The sequence below is a fragment of the Ranitomeya imitator genome, chromosome 2 (assembly GCF_032444005.1).
Source record: "Ranitomeya imitator isolate aRanImi1 chromosome 2, aRanImi1.pri, whole genome shotgun sequence".
NCBI lineage: Eukaryota > Metazoa > Chordata > Amphibia > Anura > Dendrobatidae > Ranitomeya > Ranitomeya imitator.
Window position 1 is genome coordinate 827632350 of NC_091283.1, and position 16321 is coordinate 827648670.

The window sequence follows — 16321 nt, forward strand, 5'->3', positions numbered from 1 at the left end:
AAATTTTAACCCTTATAACTTCCTAGCAAAAAAAAATTTTGTTTCCAAAATTGTGCTGATGTAAAGTAGACGTGTGGGAAATGTTATTTGTTAACTATTTTGTGTCACGTAACTCTCTGGTTTAACCCTGCTGTTCTGTTGGTCAAAAATGACCGACTTTGAACTTCAATATTCTTTAAAACATTCAAGATGCGGCTCTGAAACCCGTGGCCGACCGACCCATCCTCATTTAAGTCAATCAACCACAAGTTTCAGAACCGCATCTTGAACACCCCAAAAAATACCAAAGTTCAAAATAGGTCTCCCCAGACCGAACAGAACAGCAGGGTTAACAGAATAAAAATTCAAAATGTGAAAATTGCGAAATTTTCAAAATTTTCGCCAAATGTCCGTTTTTATCACAAATAAACACAGAATTTATTGACCTAAATTTACCACTAACATGAAGCCCAATATGTCACGAAAAAACTATCTCAGAACCGCTAGGATCCATTGAAGCGTTCCTGAGTTATTACCTCATAAAGGGACACTGGTCAGAATTGCAAAAAACGGCAAGGTCTTTAAGGTCAAAATAGGCTGGGTCATGAAGGGGTTAAAGGCAGGGACACGGCTGATGACTTAAATATACTTCATCGGTCGTGAACGGTTGAAGGTAATAAAAAACAGTATTGCCATAAAAGAAAACTGTAACAATGTATGATAGCAATACAGGTATATTCTACAAAAAGCAGAAAAAACTCAGTATTTTCTTAAATCACTATTTGTGCTCGGGGGATCAGGGCGTAACAATTCACTTTCCCCGCCATCCCACGCTGCGCCACAGCGGTGGAGCTTAATTTTCTGCCGTTGATTATCCTTCCACGTGTGTCCCTCCTGGTTTGGATGTTGGCGGCAGGTGAGAAGGTTGTAGACCTCTCTGATCCTCGCAGACCTCTCTGATCCTCGCAGACCTCTCTGATCCTCGCAGACCTCTCTGATTCTCGCAGACCTCTCTGATCCTCGCAGACCTCTCTGATCCTCGCAGACCTCTCTGATCCTCGCAGACCTCTCTGATCCTCGCAGACCTCTCTGATCCTCGCAGACCTCTCTGATCCTCGCAGACCTCTCTGATCCTCGCAGACCTCTCTGATCCTCGCAGACCTCTCTGATCCTCAGCATGCATGAAGAAAGTAGGTGTATATTCTAGCTTCTTAAAACTTGAAAGGCTTTATTAGTACATCCAAAATATAAAATATAGCAAGTCCTTACTTATAGGTGGAATCAGACAGAGAATATAGACTACGCGTTTCGACTACGCGTGTCAGACATGAGTAAGATCGGTTAGATCGAAACGCGTAGTCTATATTCTCTGTCTGCATCCACCTATAAGTAAGGACTTGCTATATTTTATATTTTGGATGTACTAATCAAGCCTTTCAAGTTTTAAGAAGCTGGAATCTACACCTACTTTCTTCATGCATGCTGTTTCACGTCTGGATCAGGACGGAGATTCCCGTGCTTCACAGGTCTGTCGGTGAGCTGGCTGAGGCTGTTTAAGCCGCATTTCTTATCTCTCTGATCATCGCAGACCTCTCTGATCCTCGCATGACTTCTATGACTACATTGGTGTTCGGTTTTTCCTTTCTAAACTTCAGGACTTAATTTGACTCTTATCCTCCGGTCTGCAACTCCTTGACAGCCATTTTTTTGCCGGAGGCTTATTACAGCTGTCACTCGCGATGCAAAAATTGAGAACGTTTACTACCAGAACATAAGAACAAGTTGCAATTATTTCTGAATCCTGTCAAGAGTTGATTGTTTCAGCTCTGGTCCTATGTACTGAAAACAAGAGTTAATAATGGAGATCACCCAGCAGGGAACTTGACTCAAACCTTTATCTTTTTGCTTTTTTTTCCTTCTTGTTTTGCAGCCGCGTCTGAAGTGCCTGATACACATTGTCAAGCAGCTGACAGCCGACCATGAAGAATTCATGACGTCCATTATCCCGGAGGTAGGGGGTCATGGGGCCTACATGTGTGAGCACATCAGCTTTATTGTACATTGTCCTGAATCTGGCACCTTCCACGGTCGCCCATATCAGAAGACTTTCTGCTTTATTGCATGTTGTGGTCCTATAGCAGTATCCAGTTTGATAGAAATACTGGATTTTATTGGTGGGCATTGAGTTTTCCTGCCTTTTTGTAAAAGATCCATAAAGAGCATGTTTTTAAGGCGGGCATTGAGTTTCCTGCTTTTTTTTTTTTTTTTTTTTTAAAGATCCATAAAGAGCATGCTTTTCGTCGGCATTGAAGTTCCTGCATTTGTGGGAAAACATCCATAAGAAGCATGCCTATAGGCGGGCATTGAGTTTCTGCTTTCTTGGAAAAGATCCATAAAGAGCATGCCTTAACTCCTTTTAGTGGTTGTGAATGTCTTAATGAATGCAGTGATACATCCGCTGTACTTTCCTACATTCTCTTTATGCAGAACAGTAATTGAAGGCCCTTACCGGTGCATTATTATAGACGTTGGGATTTGCAATAAATATTTTTTGTGGGGGATTTAATGCAGTTTTTTATATTTTTATTATAAGGTAATGATTTGTACTAAGGAAGCATCTGTGGGAGCAAGGAAAAACGCTTATACCCTCCTGGCGGAGATAGGTCACGCTTTCCTGCGTTTCGTCAGTGATCCGGCAGGTAAGCAATATCCTTATGTGGCCATGATTAAATGTATGAAGACCAAAAACTAATCACTAGAACATTAGTAGTTTGTAGGTTTCGGCAAAAAAATATTTATTCTGCATCTTATTGTAACGGAGGAGATGTGATATTCGAATGGACAAGTCATGATGCAAAGTTTATTGTGTAACATAAAGATCCTCCTCTAACGTCAGTCTGCTGCAGCTTAAGCCGGCAGATTATTATGGGGCACTGACTACTGATATTCTGACTACATTTTGCTTTCTTCTTACAGTGGCCCTGGACCAATACCTAACCGTTGTCTATGCTGGACTGACTGGTTCAGTCACCATGATTACCTGCACAGTTCTCACCCTCACAAGACTGCTGTTTGAATTCAAAAGTAGGTGTTTTATTACAGCTGAGATTCTGCTGCAATAGCGGAGTTCAGAAGTGGCTCCGATCCCGGCTGTTTAATCCCTCAGATGCTGTGCTTGATAGTGATCCTGGATGGAGGGGGAGAGCTCTCTGTTGACCCCACTGGGGGAATCCGGCTCCTTCGGTCACCCCCACTGGGGGGAGGGTAAGGGGGGGATCTTGCTCCCTTGGTCTCCCCACTGGGGGAGGGGGATCTTGCTCCCTTGGTCTTCCCCACTGGGGGAGGGGGATCTTGCTCCCTTGGTCTTCCCCACTGGGGGAGGGGGATCTTGCTCCCTTGGTCTTCCCCACTGGGAGAGGGGTATCTTGCTCCCTTGGTCTTCCCCACTGGGAGAGGGGTATCTTGCTGCCTTGGTCTTCCCCACTGGGGGAGGGGGATCTTGCTCCCTTGGTCTTCCCCACTGGGGGAGGGGTATCTTGCTGCCTTGGTCTTTCCCACTGGGGGAGGGGGATCTTGCTGCCTTGGTCTTCCCCACTGGGGGAGGGGGATCTTGCTCCCTTGGTCTTCCCCACTGGGGGAGGGGGATCTTGCTCCCTTGGTTTTCCCACTGCAAATCTTGTAATACAATTGAGTATTACGTCTGTTAGAATGCGGATTTCTTGCAGAAAATGTTCGATTTTACTCAGGAAATTTCTGCAAGAAATCCTGAACGTGTGCACATAGCCTTACACTTACACTGTAGTGCAGAATATCAGTGGTAAAGTGATTGCATGCCCTAGTATGGCCAAATAGGTTAAAAGAAAAGCTAAGTATAGTGTTATGTATAACTAGCATTGCTGCAATCGTAATGATGTATGCTGCAAATCCAACTTTTTTTTACCATACAGTGTACATCATAAAAAACAAAAAAGCAGACTAGAACATTGTTTCCTCTTCGTGTGCTTTCTTCCTCCTCTATAGTTGTTTCTTTCTGCCCTCCTTGAGACTGTAGATAATTTCCCCCCTCTCCACTTCACATCTGCTACAACCCCCTTCTCTTCCCTCCTGCAATCTCTAACACTGGGAGAATGGAGGAGGGAGGGCAGAGAGAACCCTGTGGATAAGTCGCTGAATTTGGCCTCATTTTTCAGATCACCTGGGGCTGGAGGTGATTGAACAGTTGCTGCAGAACGTCTGCCTCTTGTTAAGCTCTAAAACGAGGGAGGTCGTGAAGGCGGCTCTGGGCTTCATTAAAGTCATCATCTTTGTCATGGACCTGAAGGTTCTCTCCAGACACCTGCAGATGATGGTAAGTCATATTGTAGTGTAGTGCATAGAATGATATTTTAAAGGGGATGTCCAACACTAGGTAAAGTGTTTGCTGTTCACCCAGAATCAGCGCCACTCCTGTCCATGGTCCATATCTGGTAATACAATTCAGTTATACTCACTTGAATGGGAATAAGTTACAACTCCAGGACAGATGTGAAAGTCTTTCTGAAAAAAAAAAAAAAAACACCAAACATTTTTTTCTTCTTCTTCTAATAATGTACAACTCCATTACAATCAGTTTTTTAGGATAAAGGCGTGTACTCTACTCTTTAATTACAGCCTGTATTTTAGTGTAGGGCCACATTCACAATTATTCATGCTTCAGTGCTGCGATCTTCAGTGAAGATAAATAGCATTGGTGGTTTTCATTCTAAGTAAAAATAAAAAGATAAACCATATTAAAAATTTGTAATAAGACATATCCTCTTAGCCGGCTACATCCACTACTTAACCCCAGAGACGTTTCAAATGTGAAAACAAGATGGTGTAAGTACTTTTCACTGTGATAAGTTACACCTGTCTCCATTTGGAACAAGTTCTAGGAAAACTAAGCCCCACCCATGCTTACACCGTTCTAACAGATGAGCCACACCCCTATCCACCTGAAGAACTAGGCTAAGCCCCACCCATGCTTACATCCTTCTAACATGAGCCACACCCCTATCCACCTGAAGAGCTAACCAAACTAAGCCCCACCCATGCGTATACCATTTTAACAGATAAGCCACACCCCTATCCACCTGAAGAACTAGGCTAAGCCCCACCCATGCTTTCATCCTTCTAATAGATGAGCCACACCCCTATCCACCTGAAGAACTATGCTAAGCCCCACCCATGCTTATACCATTCTAACGGAGATAAGCCACACCCCTATCCACCTGAAGAACTAGGCTAAGCCCCACCCGTGCTTACATCTTTCTAACAGATGAGCCACGCCTACCTTTGCTATAAGAACCATGCCGTTTAAGCCCCACCCATGCTTACATTTTTCTGACTGAAATAAGACCCACTGTTCACCACCTGAAAAACAAACAAAGCAAGCTAAATCCCACCCATGCTTATGCTCTTTTGAAAGAGAATCATCATCTTTCTATTTAGATGGGATAAAATAAATCCCACCTGAGAATAAAAAGGACCAGCAGGTAGACCTGTTTAATTAGTCAGATTTTGTTTTGGGAGTTAGCGGACGGTTTCAATAAGGAGATAAACTGGTTTCTCATTCTGTTGCATAGATCACCACTTTGGTACTATATCTGTGATGGTAGTGGTGCTTGGCCATGATTTACTGTCTTGTCGCCCTCCAGTAAATGTTTATTCACAAAATTATTATTCTTTTTTTAATTAAATCTGTAGATGGAAGCCATCGGCAGTATAAACCAGGACGTGCGGCGTCATTTCCGTGTGAAGCTGAAGAACATCTTCACAAAGTTCATCCGCAAATTTGGGTAAGACGATGGCATGAGGCTGTGTATGGTAAGGAATATGCTTAGTGTAACTGGCACTTGTACAAAATTTTCAAGAAGTTTTGATTGTGGGGGGCAGATACTGAAGCCCCCACCGATTTCTGAAACAATGGGACAGATGTGATCAGTCAAGCTCTGCTTTTCTCCGAGACTGAGAACAGGAGAGAAGATTTATAAACTATCAACTTTCTATTTCGCGTTTGGTTGTTTTCTGGTATGTTAGGATTTGGGGTATTTTTTTTTTTTTTTTATGCAATTCTGATCATTTTTTTGTACTTTCAGGTATGATTTAGTGAAGGACATGCTTCCGGTGGATTATCACAAAGTCCTGGTCAACATCCGGAAGGCTGAGGCTAAAAACAAGAAGCGAAAAGCACTAAAACAGGCGGCATCAGACAGTGATGAGGATGACGAGGGGGTTACAAAGCATAAGGGTGACGAGTGAGTAATATAAGGATTAATGAGCAGAAATATTCACAGGACTCTGACCTGGCATCCAGTTACGTTGCCCATGGCTACCAAGCAATGGTCTTGCAAACTTCTTATGCCCGGAAACAAAACTAATCATCTCGGGCGCTTCTGGTGTTTATAAAGCATCTGTGACGACATGAATACTACAGTGTACCCTTGGCCGGGCCAAAGACTTAATGTACAGTTAAGCAGCCTCAATCCACATACTAAGCACTGTCATACCTTGACTAACAGTGCACAAGCAGGCGTTGCGTTATCTCTGCAGCCGTGCTCAGATATTGTCATGGCTCTAATCTTTGACTCCTGTCTGCAGTACAGTACCAAGTGGCAGCCGTAGACAGGAGCCTCTAATCTTTGGCTCCTGTCTGCAGTACAGTACCAAGTGGCAGCCGTAGACAGGAACCTCTAATCTTTGGCTCCTGTCTGCAGTACAGTACCAAGTAGCAGCCGTAGACAGGAGCTTCTAATCTTTGGCTCCTGTCTCCAGTACAATACCGAGTGGCAGCCGTAGACAGGAGCCTCTAATCTTTGGCTCCTGTCTGCAGTACAGTACCAAGTGGCAGCCGTAGACAGGAACCTCTAATCTTTGGCTCCTGTCTGCAGTACAGTACCAAGTAGCAGCCGTAGACAGGAGCTTCTAATCTTTGACTCCTGTCTCCAGTACAATACCGAGTGGCAGCCGTAGACAGGAGCCTCTAATCTTTGGCTCCTGTCTGCAGTACAGTACCAAGTGGCAGCCGTAGACAGGAACCTCTAATCTTTGGCTCCTGTCTGCAGTACAGTACCAAGTAGCAGCCGTAGACAGGAGCTTCTAATCTTTGGCTCCTGTCTCCAGTACAATACCGAGTGGCAGCCGTAGACAGGAGCCTCTAATTTTTGGCTCCTGTCTGCAGTACAGTACCAAGTGGCAGCCGTAGACAGGAGCCTCTAATCTTTGACTCCTGTCTCCAGTACAATACCGAGTGGCAGCCGTAGACAGGAGCCTCTAATCTTTGGCTCCTGTCTGTAGTACAGTACCTAGTGGTAGCCGTAGACAGGAGCCTCTAATCTTTGGCTCCTGTCTGCAGTAAAGTACCAAGTGGCGGTCGTTGACAGGAACCTCTAATCTTTGGCTCCTGTCTCCAGTACAATACTGAATGGCAGCCGTTGACAGGAGCTGGCGATAGTAACCAGAAGTGACCCTATTTATGCTCAAATTGATGGCTCCTGTCTGCAGCCTCTGCTCTTGTGCTCCAGACAGGAGCCGAAGATAACATTGTGATCGCAGCTGCAGATTTTAGGCAATGAGTTGCAGTCCTTTAAGAAATGACAAGCTGCTCAGTATGCATATTGAGCAGGTATAATGGTATATTGAGCCGTTTTTAAACCACTAATTTTTATAGGGTATGGTCTCCTATTTACCTGTATAAGTGGCTTAGTTAGAATTTGGGGATGACTGACTCCCGTGAATGTAAGCTCCTAGTTTCCCTATAATGGTGACTGCAGGCGTTTCCATAGAGATCCGATGCGGATCGGTACAGCGCTCTGGCATCACAGAGGTGTAATGAGCAGAAGAAAACCTCAAAATATTTGCTTTCCAAAAATTCTTGATTTTACGCTGAAACTTAAAAGGCTGTAACTTCTTTTCTGTGATTTTTATTTTCAGCATAGAAGACGTCTTGGCAGATACAGATGAGGATGAGGAAGGAGAAGAGGATGAGAAACCGACAAGGCAGCAGAAGAAACAGGTTCGGCAGATGAGCCAGGCCTGGCTGAAGGAAGGAGAAGGAGACGAGCCGTTGAATTTCCTTGATCCGAACGCTGCTCAGCGAGTGCTAGGTGCGTTATCTAGTGGGAATAACCTGTCGGCTGCGTTCTCTACCTGCGAAATGAGACCATACCCAACTAAGTTTGTGAACAATCGGCACATCTTAACCCTTTTATCGCAGTCATTTTGGGCGGTGATTTTCATTTTTTATATTCTCATCTATCACTTCTGCAATCTTTCATCTTTACAGCTTTCACGGTTCGGTATAAATGACATATTACTTTTACCCTCCTGGATCTTCATTATGGCGATATAAAATCATTATATAATTTTTTTTAATACCCTTAGTTAGCTACTTAGTGTCCCTATAAACTTAAGGCAGATGTCTGGAAGAGGTTCCTTTTTTACCAATGGATATAATGTACCGTAGTTAAAAAGTTGAGTAGTCATGTAATTACACCGAGTGATTCATTGCTGATCGATCATCAGTCTTTATCAAAGTCTTGGACTGCGTTAACCTTTCTGAGCTCTGTGCACAGAATAATTTATGTATTGTCTCCTCTTTTCACATCACAGCCACTAAACCCGGGCTGAAGAGCTCAAAGAAGAGCCACGACTTCAAAGTGACTGCAGATGGCCGGCTCATTATCAAAGACGACACTGAAGAGGAGAAGCCTAAAGGTAAGTGCAGCACTTGTGTTATTTGGATACATATAAGAGGGGAAGAGACGTTTCAAGACTAGACAGTGGACTATATAATATACTCATAGCTAGTAAGTAATAATGATTCGCAGGGAGGGATAGAGATCCTACTATTAACCTCATAACCTTTGCCATTATAAATATGCAAGGACAACTAGGAGAAAATGGCGCAATAGGGACTTACCTCAGGGCGATAAGTGTTTATGAAAGGCTGTGGACGATCTGCCCTGCTGGTTTCCAATACAATAGATCCAGACAAGTGATGATAGCGTTTTTTCTTTAGTCGGTGTTTCCATGTACTAAAGGCAAACTTCCTGATGAAGTCTGTAGTACTTCGAAACGCGTCTACTAAAGTAGTTTATTTCTACTTCTGTCTTCTTTTTTTGCCGACTATATAGCACGCAGCAAGGGCTATGCAGTGAATAGAAAAATGGTCATTACCATTGCTTTTATAGGACGCAGCAATAGCATGATCCACCGGTGTCTGCAAGGCAAAGCAGGGCTCCTGGGTCCTAGGTTTAAGGCATTGTCCCATGAATACGAAAGCGTACCAATTTGACCCATGAAGGTATATGGATGTCATAGTTGTCTATGGATCAGAATGGGCAGATGGTCTGTAAGAGCTGAACTGCCAATCATTACATGCAGAAATCTCCCCAAGCAAGAGACGAATTTCCAAGTCTGGTCACATTGCAATACTAAAAAAAAAACTGCCCAAATGTATTTTCTTGGGGTGACATAGTAATTATTACAATGCAAAGAATTAAGGTTAATTTAGTAGTAGTACACAGCAGATATTAAATGTGATGAATATTCTATTGGGGGTGTTTTTCCCTTTACTCTGCTGATCCTTGGATATACACATGTCTATTCTCTATTTCTGCTGAGATGACAGACCTGTGCCATCAGATAACATCGTGCCTTGTCACAGCACAGAGTACCACACCCTGGGGGATCCTGCAGCTGCATCCCCACTCCTCCCTCCATGTCTCAAAAAAGTCTTTTACCTTAATTGACAGGTGTGGATGAAGAGATGGCAGATCTAATGCAAGAAGTCGGACTACGCACTGTAAGTTCTGTGTTCAGTTATGTTATGGTGGCCGTACATAATGATATGTCCTTGTGCCAGTCCATCATGTGTCCTGCTTTTATATGAGCCATGTAAACAAAAACAGTAGAAAACCAGATAGTATTGTACAGTGAACACCAACAAATGCAAAATTAAGCTCCCAGCAGTTGCAAAACAACAATTCTTCCATTTCATATTTTATTTCTCTTTTTGGTGGTTACTTTATGGGTTGATTTATTTTTATATTTCTATGTATTGGACCTTTATGGACGCAGCAATACAAAATGTTTATTACTCTGTCGCCTCATTGGGGGACACAGGACCATGGGTGTTATGCTGCTGTCCACTAGGAGGCGACACTATGCATAATCTGAAAAAGATTAACCGTGGCTCTTCCTCTGCAGTATACACCCCTTCACCTATGATCTTTCTATCGCTTGTTACATATATACTGCAATACTCAGAGATTCATCATACCCCGGGGATACTGGAATACTCGCTGACTTTTTTTTTTTACAGAAAAAAGCCCAGAAGAGGAGATTCCGGCAAGATAACGATGATGACGAGGCTGGAGAGAAGACGTCACAATATAAAGGTAAGGCACAGCTAGTAATAAGGGCACAGATATGAAAGATGTCTGCGGTCTCCTGGGACATGGGTGTAAATGCAGCAGGATGTTTTTAGGACTGAGGTAAAGGGTTTTGTTCCGGCATTAGAAAAGCATGGCTACCGTATATACTCGAGTATAAGCCGAGATTTTTCAGCCCAAATTTTTGGGCTGAAAGTGCCCCTCTCGGCTTATACTCGAGTCACAGTGTGTGGCAGGGTTGGCGGGTGAGGGCTAGAGGGCGCTGAGGCATACTCACCTAGTCCCGGTGATCCTGGTGCTCCCCCTGCCGTCCCACGGTCTTCGGTGCTGCAGATCTTCCCATCTTCAGCGGTCACATGGGACCGCTCATTAGAAAAATGAATATGAACTTCGCTCCCATAGGGGTGGAGCCGCATATTCATTTCTCTAATCAGCGGTGCCGGTGACCGCTGATAGAGGAAGAGGCTGCGGCACCGAAGACAGCTGTCCGGGGGAAGGAGCGGGACGCCGGGAGCAGGTAAGTATCGCATATTCACCTGTCCCCGTTCCACACGCCGGGCGTCGCTCCATCTTCCCGGCGTCTCTCCGCTCTGACTGTGCAGGTCAGAGGGCGCGATGACGCATATATAGTGTGCACGCCGCCCTCTGCCTGAACAGTCAGTGCAGAGAGACGCTGGGAGCTGCAAGCAAGAAAGGTGAGTATGGCATTTTTTTTTTTTTATTGCAGCAGCAATGGCAGAGCTTTCTATGGTACATCTATGGGGCAATAATGAACGGTGCAGAGCACTATATGGCACAGCTATGAGGCAATAATGAAGGGTGCAGAGCACTATATGGCACAGCTATGGGGCAATAATGAGCAGTGCAGAGCACTATATGGCACAGCTATGGGGCAATAATGAACGGTGCAGAGCACTATATGGCACAGCTATGGGACAATAATGAACGGTGCAGAGCACTATATGGCACAGCTATGGGACAATAATGAACGGTGCAGAGTACTATATGGCACAGCTATGGGACAATAATGAACGGTGCAGAGCACTATATGGCACAGCTATGGGACAATAATGAACGGTGCAGAGCACTATATGGCACAGCTATGGGACAAAAATGAACGGCGCAGAGCACTATATGGCACAGCTATGGGACAATAATGAACGGTGCAGAGCACTATATGGCACAGCTATGGGACAAAAATGAACGGTGCAGAGCACTATATGGCACATCTATGGGGCAAAAATGAACGGCGCAGAGCACTATATGGCACAGCTATGGGACAATAATGAACGGTGCAGAGCACTATGGCACAGCTATGGGACAATAATGAACGGTGCAGAGCACTATATGGCACAGCTATGGGGCAATAATGAACGGTGCAGAGCACTATATGGCACAGCTATGGGGCAATAATGAACGGTGCAGAGCACTATATGGCACAGCTATGGGACAAAAATGAACGGTGCAGAGCACTATATGGCACAGCTATGGGGCAATAATGAACGGTGCAGAGCATTGTATATGGGGCACAGCTTTATATGGAGCATCTATGGGGCAATAATGAACTGTATGGAGCATTATGTGGGGCTCCTGATTCAATATGGATATTCAAAAACACTTAACCTACTGATGTCTCAATTAATTTTACTTTTATTGGTATCTATTTTTACTTTTGACATTTACCGGTAGCTGCTACATTTCCCACCCTAGGCTTATACTCGAGTCAATAAGTTTTCCCAGTTTTTTGTGGCAAAATTAGGGGGGTCGGCTTATACTCGGGTCGGCTTATACTCGAGCATATACGGTACTTCCTTTCCGAAGACATTATGCATATGGTATTGCAGCTCAGCACCATTGACTACATGCAGACGTCCATGGATCTTGCTCCGATCACGGACTGGCCGCCAGTCTCCCGCCGTGAGTGTGACTTGCTTTTAGAAATGAGTTGTCATGCTTTTGTTGTGGGACCTGTGGCCAGTCTGTGCATGAGACATAAGGCTGAGTTGCAATACCAGACCCAACCCATGATTTGGGGCGACGTTGTGTCTGAAAAGAAACTTTCTAGTATTTCTAAAACTCTCTAAATCATGATCTCGGGCTTTGTCATTCATTCTGTTGAAAAATTTGGAGCAGACCGTGTTCCACAGCACTGAAGGAAGAGATCAATATTTCTGCTTCTAGCCAGATCCCAAATCTTTTGCTTGACGTCTTCTTGCCTGTAATCCTAATGCTTCTCACAGCTGGGGACTTGCTACATTTTTCGCCAGTCTAGACAATTCTAAGCAAAATATAAACTCATTGTACGTTTTTTTTTTTTTTTTTTTCATGTTCTGTTTTGTTACAATGTATCAGTGTAAGAGAGGCTTAGTGCACGGAGCATCTGAACACCGGCAGTGGCCATAGTTTGTAGACATGTTGTTGCAGTCTTCCACCATACAGACTCATTGCCATACAGAGGGCCACTACTGAACCAGTTGATTTTGCAAAGCGCAGCTCGCTGGGATTAAAAATGAATAAATGCTATGCAGACGTGTACCAGCTAGTCACATTTGTGACCGTTATCTTATTGATGGTGACCAGTGGGAGCGTAGAAGATTGCAGTGTCCATTTCTCCTTGTCTGATCGTAGGTTGGCTTTCAATACTTTCCACCATATTGGTCTGCAACCTGCCGTTCTGCTTTTGTTGCAAAATCATAAATCCCAAATAGAATTTAGCAAGACTTTTTGCAGGGCCCTGGTCCAGCGTCCACATCTGAAGTCCCGTGGCTGCAAGGCCAGAACCCTGGAAACCACCTCCTACCTGCCGAGACCCCAACAACTTGTCTCATAAGTTGGTCCAAGGATGCAGCAGGTAGGAGGTTTGCAGGGCTCTGGTCTGGCAGCCACAGACTCAGTGTGACTGATGGATTAGGATTTTTCGTTTAATTATGCTCCACGCTGCTCCTGACATTACTGGGATGAAGCTTCACAGTGTGTGCCAGTCACAGGTCGCAGACTACAATTATAGACACCATTGCCTTCTTTTCTCCTCTCTCGATGGTTAAGTTTTCACATTTTCTCCTGAGTTCCCGGCAGACGTACATCGCAGGCCAGTTATGTGGAAGACTTGCCATTGTGGGCATTAGACGGGATACATTTACTGCAGGAAACCTTTAATTTCATGCTCTGCTGATCCCACCTATAGCTCAAGTCCTGCTATAGATGCGTCATTCAGGATTTAACATTCTCTGCCCCCCGACCTTCATTACATTACAGGTTTATGGTCTAGCGGGTGCATCTAATGTAATTATCAGCCACGAATGTCGTCGTGCAATCTTATTTCATTGTCAGCCATTGTAATGTCTGTTTTTTTTTCTCGTGACAGCTGGAGGAAAGGGAATACATAGACCTGTTTCCAAAAGACCGGAGTTCGGAGTGTCTTACAAGTCCAAGGTAAAACATGAACACAAAGCTGCTAATGGTTGTGAACGCCTCGGCCCTTTATGAGCGACGCTCAGCGGCTGACTGTAACGTTATAGTTCTGTGGTCATTGCTCAGTGTTCAGGTTGGGAGTAATAGTTCTCACTTTTTTTTTTTTTTTTTGTCTTTCCAGAAAGGAAAAGGTGACATAACGCAAAAAGGCAAACATGACCCATACGCCTACATACCCCTAAACAAGTCCAAGCTCAACCGCAGGTAAGACATGTCACAATGTAATGGCTCTTTACATTTGGCAAAACCACAAGTCCCAGCATGCTGACAGGTCATCCTGAGACTATTTTAACCTGTTCAAAACTTGGCCATTGACACCCATTCATAAATAGGCACATTTCTTTTTCGGACAATTGGACATTTGGTTTCAAGAGCTTTGAGATATTCAAGTAAATTTGGCTTTTTTTTTTAGAATTATACGAGGGCCCTAATTTTTCCCCCCCCCTGTGTGTAGGAAAAAATTAGATCCATTTCTTTACGCCTATTTAATTTTTTTTTTTTTTTTTAAGGGCGACAAAAAATGTTTTAAATTGTCCTCCTTTCAGTAGAAGTAATTTTTTTTTTTTTTTTACGGGACGTGGCTATTAACGTTTTAAACAGGTGTGGTCTCCCCCAAAATTAATTTTATTTTATTTCACACTTTTTGCCATCTATAAGGTCCTAAACGCATCGCTGCCTTTTCTCATGGGAAGTCTGGCTGTGTCTGACAGCCGGCTTCGTGCTCCACAGATTGTGCAGCTGCTTACTTGCAGCGTTATATGCGGACCGTCCCAATGTTTAACGTTTTTATAGCTGATCTGGATGCAGTTATAATAAAGTATGCGTCGCTGTAACGCTGATGTTTTTGTTTTCTGCAGGAAAAAAGCGAAGATGCAAGGACAATTCAAAGGACTGGTGAAAGCTGCACAGAGAGGAGCCATGAGCGGGAAGAAAAAGAAAAACTCTAGGAGAGCGTGAGATTACCGCACTCATCTTCACAGCGCTGCATGGACTGTGCCGTCTACTGCCTGTAATAGCAGATCCGGTGCCCCATGTGCCCAACTTCTGCCCATGGACAGACCATTTATGTTGGAGGTTATGAGACTGAGTGGTGATAACTACTCAGGAAAATGTAAGAAGCATCGGCGTCTCTCCCCTGAGGAGCAGGAACCATGAGAAGTGAAGCTGCTTCCATTATTTCCAAGGGATGCGTTCTCTTGTATTTAATCAGACTGTGATGTTTGTTGTGTTGAATAAAACCTTGGAAAACGTACAATGTGTTCTGAAATGGAACCATATGCAGTACCTGTGACATGAGCTATTACCACTCTGCTTATAGACAGTCTATCTAAAATGGGGGGATTCAGGTTATCACTTGAATATCTTAATCTTTTCTGCATAAAACCATGACAGAGGGGTTGTATATTGTGTATCCACTGCATAGGTGATAAATGTATGATCATGGGAGTCTGACCCCTGTGGGTTTTCCCTTGGACCACCGCTGGACTCATTAAATGTTAATTTTAATGTCTGGATTATAAAGTTATTTTGTCATGGCTTTACAAAGTAAGTACATCAGGCTCATCGGGCTTAAAATCTAATTTGCAATGTATGCATTTAGTGTTGTAAAATCTGGTGCGAAAAATGAAATTTCTCATGTGTAGTAATATAATGATCGTACTTTCATTTGCTACGACACTGCCCACCTTAAGTTATCTATTTATGAAGAGTGCAGTCTAGTGTGGCTGTACAGTGGGGGAGGACAGAGGAGGTGAACCCGCACCATAGGATGTGTAAGGGTATGTGTCCACGTGCAGTAAACGCTGCGTGTTTGACGCTGCATTGAGCCGCAGCGTCAGACACGCAGCGTCCAGATGTTACAGCATAGTGGAGGGGATTGAATGAAATCCCGTCTCCACTATGCGTGGTAACACGCACGCGGCGGCCCTGCGACTCCGGACATGCTGCGCGTCTTTTCAGATCGCAGCATGTCGCCGCAAGATATAGCACAGGGCCCTATGGTGGGGAGCGATGATCCCGGATGTGTGCTATGAACACATCCGGCATCATCGCGTCCCAGAAAGGGGGCGGGGCTTACCGCAGAGCGGCTAAGCCGCTCCGACGATACCGCCGGCCATCCTGAAAGTGGACACATACCCTTATACAGCTGACATCTGCCACAGCAGCAATTGGAGCTAGCAGCGTGATATAAGTGGTGCAGCGCCGGTGAAATTGCCCTCTGGCTTAAAGGATCCTGCCCCTCCCATGAAACCAAACCTGTGCCTGATTTTCATAGGACTTTCTTGTATATTGCAATATTTAGTATAAGGAATCAAATGATCACGGGTCCAAGTCCTGTAGAGGAAATAAAAAGCGAAAAGTAAAAAAATAGTTTAAATATGTTTGTTTCAATTCACCCCCTCCATCCCCAAAATCATATTACAAAAAAACAATATAACTAGCAATGAGCGAGTGTACTC

At 44.2% G+C, this 16321-nt stretch overlaps 1 protein-coding gene across 1 annotated transcript in view; it reads left to right on the forward strand.

Annotated features, from left to right (window-relative positions):
• The window catches only part of RRP12 (ribosomal RNA processing 12 homolog), a 57705-nt gene extending 42337 nt beyond the window's left edge, over positions 1-15368 (forward strand). The window contains exons 22-34 of the mRNA XM_069754043.1: positions 1910-1990; positions 2573-2678; positions 2956-3063; positions 4170-4327; positions 5704-5795; positions 6096-6254; positions 7930-8102; positions 8608-8712; positions 9753-9802; positions 10322-10397; positions 13756-13823; positions 13984-14066; positions 14720-15368. Of these exons, the coding sequence (XP_069610144.1) occupies positions 1910-1990; positions 2573-2678; positions 2956-3063; positions 4170-4327; positions 5704-5795; positions 6096-6254; positions 7930-8102; positions 8608-8712; positions 9753-9802; positions 10322-10397; positions 13756-13823; positions 13984-14066; positions 14720-14819 (1359 nt within the window). The 3' untranslated portion in view covers positions 14820-15368. The remainder of the gene's footprint in view (positions 1-1909; positions 1991-2572; positions 2679-2955; positions 3064-4169; positions 4328-5703; positions 5796-6095; positions 6255-7929; positions 8103-8607; positions 8713-9752; positions 9803-10321; positions 10398-13755; positions 13824-13983; positions 14067-14719) is intronic.
• The last annotated feature ends 953 nt before the right edge of the window (positions 15369-16321 follow it).